General features: G+C 52.5%; 1 protein-coding gene across 8 annotated transcripts in view; it reads right to left on the bottom strand.

Moving 5' to 3' along the window:
* Window positions 1–11,981, bottom strand: part of B3GAT1 (beta-1,3-glucuronyltransferase 1) — a 35,660-nt gene extending 23,679 nt beyond the window's left edge. For 5 of the 8 annotated variants that reach the window (XM_079326610.1, XM_079326611.1, XM_079326607.1 and 2 more), the window contains exon 1: window positions 9,306–9,809. Coding sequence is in view for 2 of the 8 variants with exons in the window: in XM_079326604.1 (XP_079182730.1) it covers window positions 9,306–9,490; window positions 10,440–10,580; window positions 10,674–10,684 (337 nt within the window). In the remaining 6 variants the exon portion in view is untranslated. Of the gene's footprint in view, window positions 1–9,305; window positions 9,810–10,439; window positions 10,581–10,673 lie in introns of those variants that run through there. The other 3 variants (XM_079326604.1, XM_079326602.1, XM_079326606.1) reach the window with 2 other exon arrangements.
* Between the last annotated feature and the right edge of the window lie 1,426 nt (window positions 11,982–13,407).

Raw genomic sequence — 13,407 nt, 5'->3', positions numbered from 1 at the left:
TGGGCAGACACAACAATTCCTCTCCAGGCCTGGCATCCAAGGGCACCTCACTGCCTCAGGCCTGAGAGATGGAAAAAAAAGTGAGTTGGGGGAGCAAACTTGGGGTAAATGACTTCATTACCTGAAGCTGTAATTGGAAGATTAACCCAAATATGCAAATGGACAAAACTTATCAAAGTGTGAAACCTGTGACCCATTGTCCATTGTGGGTGCAGCCCCTGGGGGGCTTTGTCTGTCCTAAATGTACCATTCAAAAATCATGTCCTAAATGTATCATTCAATAAATAGGACTGCTTTTAATTCTCTACATTTTGTCTGCCTTCTGTTTTTAGGCAGCACCAAAAGGCATCAAAACAGAGGCTGGAGACAGAATGAAGCTGACAGCTTCACAACTCCTAACTCAGTGAGCACCAGAAGAAAGAAGAAAGTCATTGCCAAATGCTGTTCCCCTGCCAGCATCAATCCCCAGCCCCTGCCCTCAAGGAGCATCCTTGGAAAATCTTGTCCTGCTTGGCCAAGCACCATCCTGCTACCAAATTCCCCCTGTGGGAGTCTCAGCAGCAGGGAACTCTGATCTACCCCTCCTGTGACACAGCCAGAGCTGCAGACGTGCCTGGGGCACAGCCAGGCTCCTCTGCAGGTTTAACTTGCAAGGTGAGGTGCCAGAGGAGCCCTTGGGGAGCTCTGAGGAGCTGGAGGGGTTTGTAAGGGCTGCTCTAAGAATATTGTAATCACACAGTAATTATGGTGCATCTCAAATCAGCCAGGCAAATCACAGAGCTCTTACTGCAGCTGTCACAGCCCTGCCTGGCACAGAGCCCTGCCCTGCCCGAGGAGGGAGCAGGGCTGAGGGAACATCCTCACACTCCTTCAGCCTGCCCAGCCACCAGCCTCGCAGCTCCCTCCTTCCTAGGACCACATCTGTGCTTCCCTCAGCTGCATCTCAAGGTACCACTCTTAATGACCCAGGTTGATTTTACCTTTTTTTTTTTATTATTATTTTTAAATTAAACAACTATCTTCAAGCACAAGTGCAGCCCTTGTGATTTGATTGGAGCTGTCAGTCTTTCAAATGTCATTCCTCTAGATGACTAATCTTTAAAAACATGAGTTACTAAACTCATTGACTCAGTTGGTAATGAGCCAGAGCAGAGCTGATGGTTGGGACAGAGAGGGAGGAACCAGAGCTGTGTGAGCTCTGAGGGTGCTGCATGGGGCCACTGCAGCTTGAGGGACTGGGAAATGCCAACTGCAGGCTGGGGAAATGGGGATGTGGCACATCACTGAGGACTCTGGGCACTCCTGGTCCTCCCAGTCACTGTCATGCTGACAAAAAAAAAAGGATTTTCTGTCTCAGCCTCTCTGAGTGTGCTGGTTCTCAGCACAGAGCAAAGCCACTTCTTCCCTGTGCCTGCCTGGACTCCCTGATCCTCTTTCCCCACATCCACCAGTGCAGCACAGCTTTGGGCAGCATCCCAAGCTTTACAGGCTGGAAGTGTCCCACAGCAGGAGCAGCAGAGGTGGCACATGCTGATCCCATCCCAAATGTGGATTGTTCCCCTCTGCACAGCTCTGTCCCCAGCCCTGCAGAGCTCCCACTCTGCACCAGGATAACCCTCAGGTGAGTTATTAACTCAGAGCCTCTTGCCTTTAGAGCCTTCTGCAAGGAGACACAAAGGGCTGCCAGGCAAGGCAGGAGCAGTGCTGGCTGATTTTCAAAAGACAAAAAAGAGGAAGGAAGGAGGTGCAGGGGATTGCCACAAACTCTCTGCCACTAGCAGCTGCACAGCTGCCCAATTTCCCAGAGCCAAGGGACAGAGCTCAGGTCCCCCTGCTCCCCTTCCACTCATGTCCTGCCAGTGCAAAACCCCCAAAACGTTCAGCAGCAGCAGATTGATGGTGTGCAGCCTTTCCCTGAGCCCAGCACTGGCAGGAATTCTGCAGCCTCTCAGTGCCACAGCCAGTCACTCCCCCAGAAGGGCAGGAATTGGCAGCTCCCGCTCCTCCCCTCCTTTGGGCTTTATTTATAGAAAAGCACCTTTTATTGCCATTTTCCCTCTTTCCTGAGGTCAGCCTGGCAGGCTGGAGGCAGAGGCAATGTCTACACCTGCAGGATCCAGCCAGATCCCCCTTGCTGCCAGGGGATTCATCTCACAGTGGTTTTATTCACAGCCATGCCTGCCAGGCCCCTTCTCAGTGCTCCTCTCTGAACTCCTGGGAGAATTGCAGAGTTAGAGGAACTAATAACTCAGGGTAACTAACTCCAAGGGAGATGAGGCTTCAAACTGGGCCAGCCAAGAGTGAGCTGGGCTCTCACCATGCTGCTCCCAGTCTCAGGCAGAGCTGTCCTGTTCCACACAGGTTCCAACCCATCTTTTCATACTCCCTGTGTAGCACTTGTAGATTTTTTTGTCCCTGCTAAAAGTCATGTCAGGAGAGATGCTCCTTGACCTGACAAGCAGAAGGAAACACTTCCAAAGCCTTGCAGAAGGTCATTCCAGGAGCTGCAGGCTCTGGGAAGATGAATGTGTCCGAGTCATGCCTGCTGAATGTGACACTATTCTAAGAAAGACACTGGAAGAATTATTCATCAGCAGTGATTTCTGTGGCTCCAATCTCCATGGATCACAGCCCACCTTGGCTGTCCCCACATCACACAACCAGAGCAGCTTCTCCTGGAGCTCTGCACCCCTGCAGCCTCCACGGGAGCAGGGATGGCAGCAGGAATATTCCTGCATCTCCAAGGCTGCAGGGAGCAGGCAGACAGTGCCATAAACTGGCTGGCAGCCTTTCAAAGGTGGCAGCCTTGTGCCAGATTATCCTGCTGCCTCTCCCAAATTAGAAGCAGAACGTGCCACTAGAAAGTCAGGTGAAAGCTGTCTCTCAAGGAAGAGAGAGGCTGCCTCTCTGAGCACTGTGCCTCCCAAAAATCCCCTCAGCTCTCAGCTCCAGCTCTGGGCTGTCCCAAACCTGCCCTGGCAGCATGGCCTGGGTGCTGACCCACAGCATGAACTGGGCTGGGCTTTATTCACAGCACTGTCATTTAAACTCGGCTCTCCTGCCATGGACACAGCCCCAGGGAGCCCCTCCTGGGGGCGGGGAAGTGACATAATTACAAATATTCACCTTCCCCAGCCTCAGAGCCCAAGCTGGGCAGTGCTGTATTGCACTAATAGAAAAAAAAAAAAAAAAAAAAAAAGTATACATACACATATATACATACACATATACATATACATGTATATATATATAAAATAGTTATATATATTTTTATATTATTTATATATTTATATATATATAAATACAGTCATATATTTACATATTTATATTTATATTTATATTTATATTTATTTATATGTAGAGATAAATAGATTTATATACTTCTGCTGACTTCAGGAAACACAAAAGGACCAGCCAGGCCCCCTCTCTGCCTCAATCTTTTGACATTTTCATCCAAACATCACCTCTGCCAGTGTTCCAGCCCCCAGCCAGCTCCCAGTTCAGCCCAGCACTGCCTCACTCCCAGTGTCTCCCTCCCTCCTGCAGACACCCAGCCCCCTCCCAGCTCTGCCTCTCAGCAACCATCACGTGCATCTATTATTCAGGAGAAATATCAAGTTATTCATGAGCCAAAATAGGCTCCAGGTACTGCACCCAGCCTGACAAAATCCCTTCTGTTCGTGGTTCAGTTCCCAGGCTGAACTCAGGGAGGGGAGAGCAGCTCTGCTCTGCCTTGGATCCCTCCCCAGGGATTTCTGCCTTTGCCCTGAGGGACAGAAGGAGCAGCTCTGCCTCTCCCTCATCATGTGCCCAATGGGGTTCAGGGCCCCTCAACTCCTGCACACCCCACAGGCTCCCCTTGGGCTGGAGGGACAGCTCCCCACAAGGACAGAGGGCTGGCAGGGCAGTGAGTGCAGCCCCAGGCCAGGAGCACACCCAGCCCCACACAGCAGCTCCTGATTCCCTCCTGCCACAGCCTGATCCAGATGTGCTGCTGAGGATGTCACACAGCAGCTCCTGATTCCCTCCTGCCACAGCCTGATCCAGATGTGCTGCTGAGGATCTCACACACCAGCTCCTGATTCCCTCCTGCCACAGCCTGATCCAGATGTGCTGCTGAGGATTTATCCCAGCTAATCCCTGCTTTGGGTTGGAGCACAGTTCCTGCACCTAGAGAAACACTGGGGATGATTTCTCTCAGCATTGCCCCTTTCCCACACACGCAGGAAATCCTCCAGGAGAGCTGCACAAAAACACCCTAAATCCTGCACTGGAGCACCCAGAAATGCTGCAGAGCTCTGATGTGCTTCTGCTGTGCAAGGAAATCCTTTGGGAAATTATTCCACAGGACTGTAGGGTGGCTTTTTTTTTTGTTGTTTGTTTGGGTGTTTTTCCATGGATGAGCTGAAGCTGGAAAATCTCACTTGGACACTCTGGTCCCAGCACAGTTCCAGGTTTACTTTGTGTGTGACAGTCTCTGAATTTAGATGAAAAGCCATAAGAGATCACCCAGGCTGTGGGGGCAGGGCAGTGCTACCCCCCAGCCTTTGTTTTTGCCCATTCCCTAAAAAGCAGAATTCCCCCAAGGACATTTCCCAGTGAGAACAGCCCTGGCCCTCACAGAGCCACCTCTGTGAACAGAAATCCCTTGGGACACATTTCTCCTTTAGCTGTAGCAGCTGCTGAGCAGATGGAAAACACACAGGGTGGAATGCAAGGAGTTCAGCCAGAACTCCAAGGTGGAATTTTATAGCCAGGTCCAAGAGTGACCCAGGCACTCACCCCACTGTCACTTTGTCACCCACACTCTCAGGCAGCCCCAGTCCCTCACAGCTGCACACAGCAGCATCTCAGCCTTGCTTGGTGCCACCAGGACAAAAGTCTGGACTATGCAAACTCAATTTATCCACAGTGAGATCCCTGTCCCCTGATGGTGACAGGAGTACTGCTTTTTATTCACTGAGAGCCCAAGTGGGCCCCCAAATCAGGCTGGCATTATGTTATGATAAAGCTGGAAGTATTCTAAATGCTCTGTGTGCCAGACAAATCCTGGAGCAGGCTTCCAAATCCCCTCCAAATCCCCTCTTGCATCTCTGCATTCATCCATTCATGAAATCCAGAGCAGAGCCTCAGCACCCATCCTCCTGCTCTGGGCTCTTTCCTGCTCAATGGAAGGTGAGGCAGGCTTGGGTTTTTTGGTGTTTTTTATTTTTAATTTTTTTTTTGGCCATTCAGGTGCCAAATCTGCAGAAGAACCTTCAGGGCATTTAGGAATGATGTCCAGCAAGGCAACTGAGACAAATCCCATGGATCTTTCTGCTGTCAGAGAAAAGTGTGTCTCATTTTCCTGCTCCCTGCAGGGCCACAGGAGCAGGGGGGTCCCCTCAGCAGAGCTGCCTGTCTTTATTCTTTTTGCAAACTACAGGGAGAGTTCATTTGGTCTATTTTTAGGGATTTCCTTTACATCAGATGAGCTTCACCCTGGAAATTCCTATTTTTCTTTATAGCTGAACCTACCTGAGGTGACACCCCAATTTTCAGAACATTAAAACAAAGGGTTCCCCACCTTTGGGGGTGAGCAGACTTCTCCCTCTGAGCCACAGCTTTCCATTCCCTCTCCACTGCTCTTCAAGAACAGCCCAAAAATCCCTCTACAGAAGCTTAGCTCTTGTCCTGGCTTTAGGAAAACAGCTCAGATCCAGGCAGGAGGGGGATCTCGAGCATTTCCTATTTATTCTGCTGTCACAGCCAGGCATATCGTGTTGTGTTGGCCATGGCTCACAGGGAGAGCAGAGCTGGAGGGATTTCAGAGGCACCACTGCAGCTGGGAAATTGCTTTAAGGCTCTGTGGTCCCCAGGCAGGGCAGGAACAGAGTGAGAACAACTGCACAGGGCTGAGCAGGGGGAAGGAATGGGATAAAATGGGAGTGGAAGTGTGTTCCAAGGTGTTTGACTGCCCAGAACTGTGCAAGGGGAAGGAACTCACTTCCAGGATGGGATAAAATGGGAGTGGAAGTGTGCTCCAAGGTGTTTTCCTGCCCAGGAATCATTTTCTGAGCCTGTGAACAACATCCTTTGGGAAGTGTCACTTGGTACAACCAAAAAACCCACAGAGGGGGAGGGATGAGGGTAGGAGGAGGGGTAAACTGGCTAAATTTTTGGGATAGAGCACTGAGAGAGCAGGATGTACTCCCCAGCACTGTGAATTCTTTGCCCAGTCTCTCATTCCCTGGGGATGTGGAGTTCCCATTCCAGCTGGAGCAGGATGTGCCCAGCACACATGTGTTGTTGGGGATGGTCTTTGTGTCTCCATCAGGAGATGGAGATTAATTAATTAATTGTTGCCCTCACCCCATGATCTCTGCTCAGCAAATCCCTTATCCTGATCTCCTGATTCTTGACAAAAAGTCAAGAATGCAGGAGGAAAAGGGAGATTCCATCTTCACCCTCCAGCCCCTGTGCTTGGCACAGATCACTTCTCCTGCCACCACAGCAGGTGACTGATCCAGGATCTCACAAACAAAAAATGAGCAGGTAACACATCACAAAGGACCCACAAAGCAGCCACTGCATCAAGGACATTGATTCCAGAAGCTTTGCCTTGAAGCTACACCAAAAGCTCCTCCAGCTGAACACAACTTGAGCTGCAGCCCACCCATATTTTCAAGGCAGGAAATGAAGCCCTTCAGGAAAAGTGGAGGGTGAGGAGGACATGGCCACAGAGGAAGATGCTGACCAAGGCTTGCTGCATCCCCAGAAGTCAGGGATCTTGCTGAAAAGCAGTCCTGGAATCTGGGCAGCCTCTGGCACTGCTCATCCCTGCCAGAGAAAATGCACAGGAATGCAAGAAGAGACCACAGCCTGTCCTCTGGATTCAGATCTGTCCACTGGGTTTTTTTGGAGGAACTAAAAACTGCTTTTTTTGCACAACTTTTTTTTTGAGCCAGTAGAAATAGAACAAGGGCAAGAGAGAGCAAAATCATCTCATAAAGCAAGTCTGCACAAACCACTGAAAAATGAAATGCAACATTTTCCCTGGTGTCCCTTTTAAGACAGTTCTTGTCATTTCCCAAGGCTTCTGCTGTGGCAGCAGGAGGGGCTGAAAGAGACTGAAAGGGCAGACACCCTGTTTTGGGTTCAGAAAGCTTCATTTTGGCAGGGAGCAGCCAGCTTTGGCCAAGGGGAGAGCGTGTGCTCACACTTTGGTCCTGGAAGGTTTCTTGGTGAGCTCAGGCCAGATCTCCCAGAGGGTTGCCAGCAGGATGCAGCAGGGCTGAGGATGCTGAAACCCAACCAGCTCTGCACTCTGGAGGCACCCACAGCTCTCCTCAGAGAAACCCCAGAGAGATGCACAACAAGCAGGCAGGGAAGAGGAAATCCCTGGGCTTGGCTGGGCTCTGGAGGCACTTTGGCCTGATGGGGATGAAGGCACAGACTGGCTGGCACTGTGACAGGGTGACAGCCCCTGGCAGGGCTGGGGCACATCTGGACCACCCCAATGGGTCAGGAAACTTTGGGAATCCCGGTGGGAAATCTCTCTCCCTCTCCTCTTGTGGACACTTGCACTGACAAAGATCCTTTTGTGTCCCAGAGAACCCAACCCTGAGACTGGTGTCCCTGTTCTGCACCCTGCTGGGTCAGCCAGCTCCCCCTGAAGCTCTGCTGGGAATCCCACAGCCTCCCCCTAGGAGGGGTGCAGGAAGGGATTTGTAATCCAGCTGGAGTGGGAACACACTCAGCCAGCAGCACTGACTGCATGCTTCTTCCTCTGCCTTCCCCACACCCATAAATATTCAAACAGGAAAATAAAATTATTGATCAGCTGCCTTCCTTTTATAGCAATACCCACTGTCCTGCTGGTCTTTGCCATTTCCAAAGCCACTACCACAGAATTAACCCTTCTGGGAGAAATCTTCTTCCTAATTGTTGAATTCCTTCACCAGAACATCTCTACATTCCTCAAGGCTGGTACAAAAACCAGAGTTTGGAGTTTCACACAGAAAGAAGATATTTTCCCCATCTTTCCCCCAGTACCTCCATTTTCCTTTCCACACCCTTTCAGTCCCATCTCTTCCAGGTAAGCCAAGAAATGCCAGCCCTTGTAACCTTCCAGCCAAATCCTGGTGAATTCATTCACTGAGGTGATGTTCAACAATCCAAATGTGTGCAGACCAGTGCAAGAGACTCCAGTCCCTCACATTGAGCCACAAACTCCCTAAATGTTCCTATGGGCTCTTACAGCGACTGATGGCACTCCAGGGCTCAGGATGTGTTTGCACCACTGGGGACTTCTGGGACATGTCATTATTTCAGTAATCAAAGCAAACACTTCCCAGCCCCATGCCAAGAGCCATGAAGGCAAGGGGAGGAGGGGATGTGGCAGCACGGAGCAAATGGATGTTGCAGCAGCAGGATCCTGCCCGAGGGAGTGAGGGATGGCCAGGCAAGAGCTCTGCTCGCTGGGAATAACGGGGCAGGGGCTCCACAGCTGGAAACATCAGGCTGTCCTCAGGGCTTTCCCAAACATCTGGGCTAAGACACCTCCCAGCACTGTTTGAAGTTGTGTTTTCTGCTCTGACTGGGAGAAATTTGGAGTTTCACGGTCAGAGACCCAGGAACTGAGTCAGAGAGAGGCCCAGCAGGGAGAGGAAAGCATCATTTGTGGGCAGCTTCATTGATCAGCACCACGGTTTTCATCCCCTCCCACTCCCACTCCATAACAAACACAGAGATCCCTCCTCAGAAGGTAAAGCCGTGCTCAGCCATCTCCTCTTCCCCCAAAAGACAACACTTGGGAAGCTTTTCCCTTTAAGCAGCCTCAAAGTTGGCTCTCAGCACTGCTGGCACGAATGAAAGCGATTTCAGTTCCCCCTCCTCCTGAACCCCATCCCCTCCTGGTGCCAAGAAAAGGCAGAGGATGACCAAGGGAAGGGGGGATCGCCTCTCACCTGCCTCCCCAAATTCTGCTCGGATGCACAGAAGGGTGCAGGGCCACTGAGGTGAGCCCGAGGGGAGCCCGGGGCAGGGGCAGGGCTGGGAGGGCGATGCTGGGCGCATCTCCCCTAAGGCAGGCAGCGCTCCCGGGGAAAGCAGCTCCGTGTCCTCAGGCAGAGGGGGGGAAAGTGCTCTCCAGCACTGCAGCCCCCGGGACCCGCTCTGCGTCCTTTAAATGCGCTGGGAGGGGATGGAAAAATCGCCCGAAGCGTCTCCTGCTCGCTGCCATTCCCTGGCCGCTGCATGCACGCATCCGCACGCCCTGGGCAGAAAGGATCCGTGTCCATGCAGCCACAGCAGGCACGAGTTACCTGATGGCCACGGCCGGAGCCGCCTTCTCCCTCCATCGCGGCCGGGGAGCTGCTCCCATTCACGCTTTAATCCCCGGGAACAGGCGCGGTTCGGAGCGGCTCTTCGCCCATCCGAGCGGGCTCCCCCGGCAACCTCCGCCTCCTCCTCTCCTCCCTTTTCTCCTCCTTTGTGGTGTTTTTGTTCCCTCTTGAAAAAAAAATCTTTTATTTTCACGTTTTCTTTCTTAATCCAGGCAGCAGCCACGACGCGGCTTCATCGCATCCCTGCCTGTGTTTCACTCCCAGGGAACAGCCTCGGAGAGCTCCTGGCTCCTGCTGCGCCTCCCGAAACCCGGCTCTGCCTTCTGCAGCGTGGCGATGGGAAAGAAAGAGCGAGAGAGGGAGGGAGCGAGCGAACAGGGAGGAGGAGGAGGAGGAGGAGGAGGAGGAGGGCAGCGGGATGCAGGAGGAAGGAGCCAGAGCGTGGCTGCTTTGTATCCAGAGCAGCGCCCACAGTCTCTCCCTGGTCTGTACCAATTCACCCGCTCCAGGGCACACGGAGCGGGAACAGCCGGGAACGCTCCCGCATGGACCCCAGAGGAATCGGCTCCTGAAATCATCACACGCCGAGGGCTCGGGGAGCCGCTCCCCCGGCTCACGGGAGCGTGGGGAGGGAATGGGATGGGATAACGGGATGGGATAACGGGATGGGATAACGGGATGGGATAACGGGATGGGGTAACGGGATGGGGTAACGGGATGGGATAACGCGATGGGATGGGCACTAGGGAGAGGGCAGCAGGAATGGGATTTCCATGGGAAGGAGGCTCTGGATGTGATTAGAGCTGCCCTTAAGCTGTGACACCTGCACCAAGGCACACAGGACCTGTGTGTGACCTCCATGCATGCACAGAACCATAGGGATGCTCCCTTCCTCCTTAGGGACCACTTGGAGGAGGCAGGGCTAGAGGGGCAGGAGAGTAAAAATTTTATCTCCTGATGCTGCCCTTCAGGAGTGACCCAGCAGGGCTGACTCACATTCAGCAGCAGATCTCTCCCAGCTGGCTGAACACCACAGTGAGGATGTCTCCAAATGCCACAGCTGGGCAGTTTAACCTGAGCCAAAAGTCACTGCTGAGCTTGGGGCAGAGGCACCTTTCACCTGTCCTGAGCTGCTTCCAACCACACCAATCCTCTCTCCAAGCAGCATCTCTTCCTGATCCACAGTGGACCTGCACAGAGCCACAGATGCTCCCCTGCTCTTCCCTCTCCCTGAGGTTACAGTGCCATGGAAACCTGTAGGTATAGGCAGATTTACTTCTCCTTTACCAAAAAAGGAAGAACAAAGTAAAAAAATCAACACTGGGTAAAGCTGGAGTACACGGGGACCTGAGATCCATAGTGTGGAGCACCCCCAGTGATCTTCACCAGGGATTCCCACCATTTTCACTGGACTTTTTTGGTTTTGAACCTACAGCCTTCAGACTCCAGTTTTAACTTGTGCATCTCCACGGGATGCAAAGGTTTCTGCAGGGATTCCCATACTCCTTATTCCTGAAGTAGAGAGAGCTGAAGGACTCCACACCACTGCCTCAGGTGGAAATAAGCTTTGCTGAGCCTGGCAAAGCAGGGATTTGATGCCTCCAGGCCACGCTGAAACACTGTCCAGGGTGATGCTGGAAGGAAGGAGCTTTAAACAGCCTCTCCCTGCAAGCTGTGGAAGAGCAGGACGAGCAAGGACTGCCAGCCCAGAGCCCTTCATGCACAGCCAGGCAGCTCCTGCTCAGCCTCCTCCTCTGCAAACCACAGCAACTCCTGCAATCAAAGGGAACGTGGCCTTTTTTTGTCCTTGGTCTCATTTTCTGCAAGGTACCTAGGGAGAGATCAGCTCCAAAGACTCCTTGCCTGGGAATTTTGTGCCAGCTCAGCTAGTACTAAGGGTTTCACTGAGCTCCATGTCCATTAAAAATGCATAATGTCCACTTATACAAAAGGGTGGATTCAGACCCAGTGCTTTTCCATCGTGTCCCAGGCTGTTATGGCATGCTGGAGATGGATAGGAAGGATCTGTCCCTTGAGGCCCATATCAGAATGAGGAAAGGGCACATTCACTGAATATTTCAGGGGGAAAAAAAATGAAAAGAGGCATAAAAATGCTCCTGCCACAAAACCTAAACACATAAAAATTCAGGGGGGGAGGGGAAGGAGATGTGCTACACCTGAGATTTATAAAAATTGTGGGTGAGCAGTAACAGCTCAGGCTGAGCCCTGCACCAGAGCCTCAGATGACTCACAAAGGTGGAAAGCATTGGGAAAGTTTCAGGGAGGCTGAGGAGGGACATAGAGAGGCATTGCTTCATCCCTGTGGACAAAAACCAGAGTGACGCACCCAGAGCTGCTTTTGGTGATCAGAGCAGCAGAACAGCCATGCAAAGACACTGCCCTGACATTTTCCAAGGTTGGCCCTCTGAACCTTTACATATCCACTTGTCTGGATGGGCTGTGCCACGTTCCCCAGGGCCACATTCCAGGAGAGGCTCAGGCAGTCCTGGGATAAAGGGGAAATGTGCTCTTTGCCTGGATCCAGGGAGCTTCACGGAGCATGTGAGTCTGGAAGAGGCAGCATCTCTGCTGACAGCAGTGTGTATAAACAGAGCAGCATTTCCCTGCTCCCTCCCCCTTCTTATTATAGCACAAAACACCCCGAGTAAAATACATACACACAACAACCCACTAGAAAAGGAAAACAAAGCCCGGAGCGTGAGCGCGCACACGCAAACACAGAGACTCTGCTGGAGAACACTGCACAGATACAGCACCTTAAATGCCAGTTTTAAATATTAATGCTGTGCTTCTGGCTAGCTTTATGTAAGGTTTGTTACCACAGGGCTGGAGGCACGTGGAAACCTAAAGGAGATGCTCCCAGCCCCACACCCTGTGCTGCCCCAGCACCCTGGGGCTCCATCCTTGACCCTGCTCTGTCTTGTCCTTCCCAACTCCACAGCCAGGCAGCAGCAGAGCTGGGACAGGCATGCTCCCACCAGGTGTTTTTCCATGAGGAAGCAGAGCTGCAGCTCCTTTTCTCCCATGTTTGCCATTTGGCAGTGCTGGGAGCATCCGTGCTCAGAGCCACGGCACAGCCACCAACACGAGCAGTGCCTCTCTCTGGGTGAGCAACCAGCTCCTTAGCCAAGGCTGTGAGGGGCAAAGGGAGGGCAAACCCTCACTAAATGGCAGGGTGTGTTTCAGCAGAGCACACACAGACACTGTGCTGGGTGCTGGGGCAGCTGCAGAGATCCCTGTTGGTGTCTGACCTCCTGTCAGCCTCTGCTGCTGCCCCAGCTGCAGCTTCACACCTCCACCTGCCTGGTTTTCCTGGAGAGTTTCCCCAGGTTATCATCACCTTGTGCTGCCAGACTGGAGATACAACTCCTGGAGAAACAGGGAGAGGAGTGGGATGGACCAGATGCTGAAATGCCAGGCCTGAGCTCCTTAGACCCAGCCCTGAAGGCTCAAAGGGACAACCTTGGGAAATGTCAGCAATGCCAGTGTGTGTGTCTGTGTCACCTGATGGTCCCACTCACCTTGGCATGCAGGTGGGAGGGACCAGAGGTTGTGGAGGGAAAAAGTGCCAAAGTCTGGCCACTTTGCCAAATCAACACCATTCCCCTTCTTCCCTCAGTGCCTGTAACTGCTCATACCCAGAAAACAAACTGACAAATTGTGTCACCCTCCATCCAACCAAACCCCAGCCCACTGCTCAGGTGCTCCCTCCAACCACCCCAGCCCATCCCACTCTCTGGAACAGATCCCTGCTCCTGTTTCTGTTGTCATTTGCACATCAGGCAAAAACATCCTCCAACAAGCACAGGGGCCAGAGACCAACAGGCTTTCCTTCCCTCCTCCAACACAGGGAGACACTTTCTTCCCCAGCAGAAGGGAGGAGCTGCCCACCCCTCCAAGGCTCAGGATGGAGGAGGTTTCCATCAGGGAGGAGCTGCCCACCCCTCCAAGGCTCAGTATGGAGGAGGTTTCCATCAGGGAGGAGCTGCCCACCCCTCCAAGGCTCAGGGTGGAGGTTTCCACTCCCTGGTCTGCAGGTGCAGCTCTCAGGATGCCTCAC

This window comes from Erithacus rubecula (genome assembly GCF_903797595.1).
Source record: "Erithacus rubecula genome assembly, chromosome: 25".
In the NCBI taxonomy this organism is placed as follows: Eukaryota; Metazoa; Chordata; class Aves; order Passeriformes; family Muscicapidae; genus Erithacus; species Erithacus rubecula.
The sequence above is the reverse complement of the archived record's forward strand: the minus strand, read 5'-3'. Positions and strand labels throughout refer to the sequence as shown.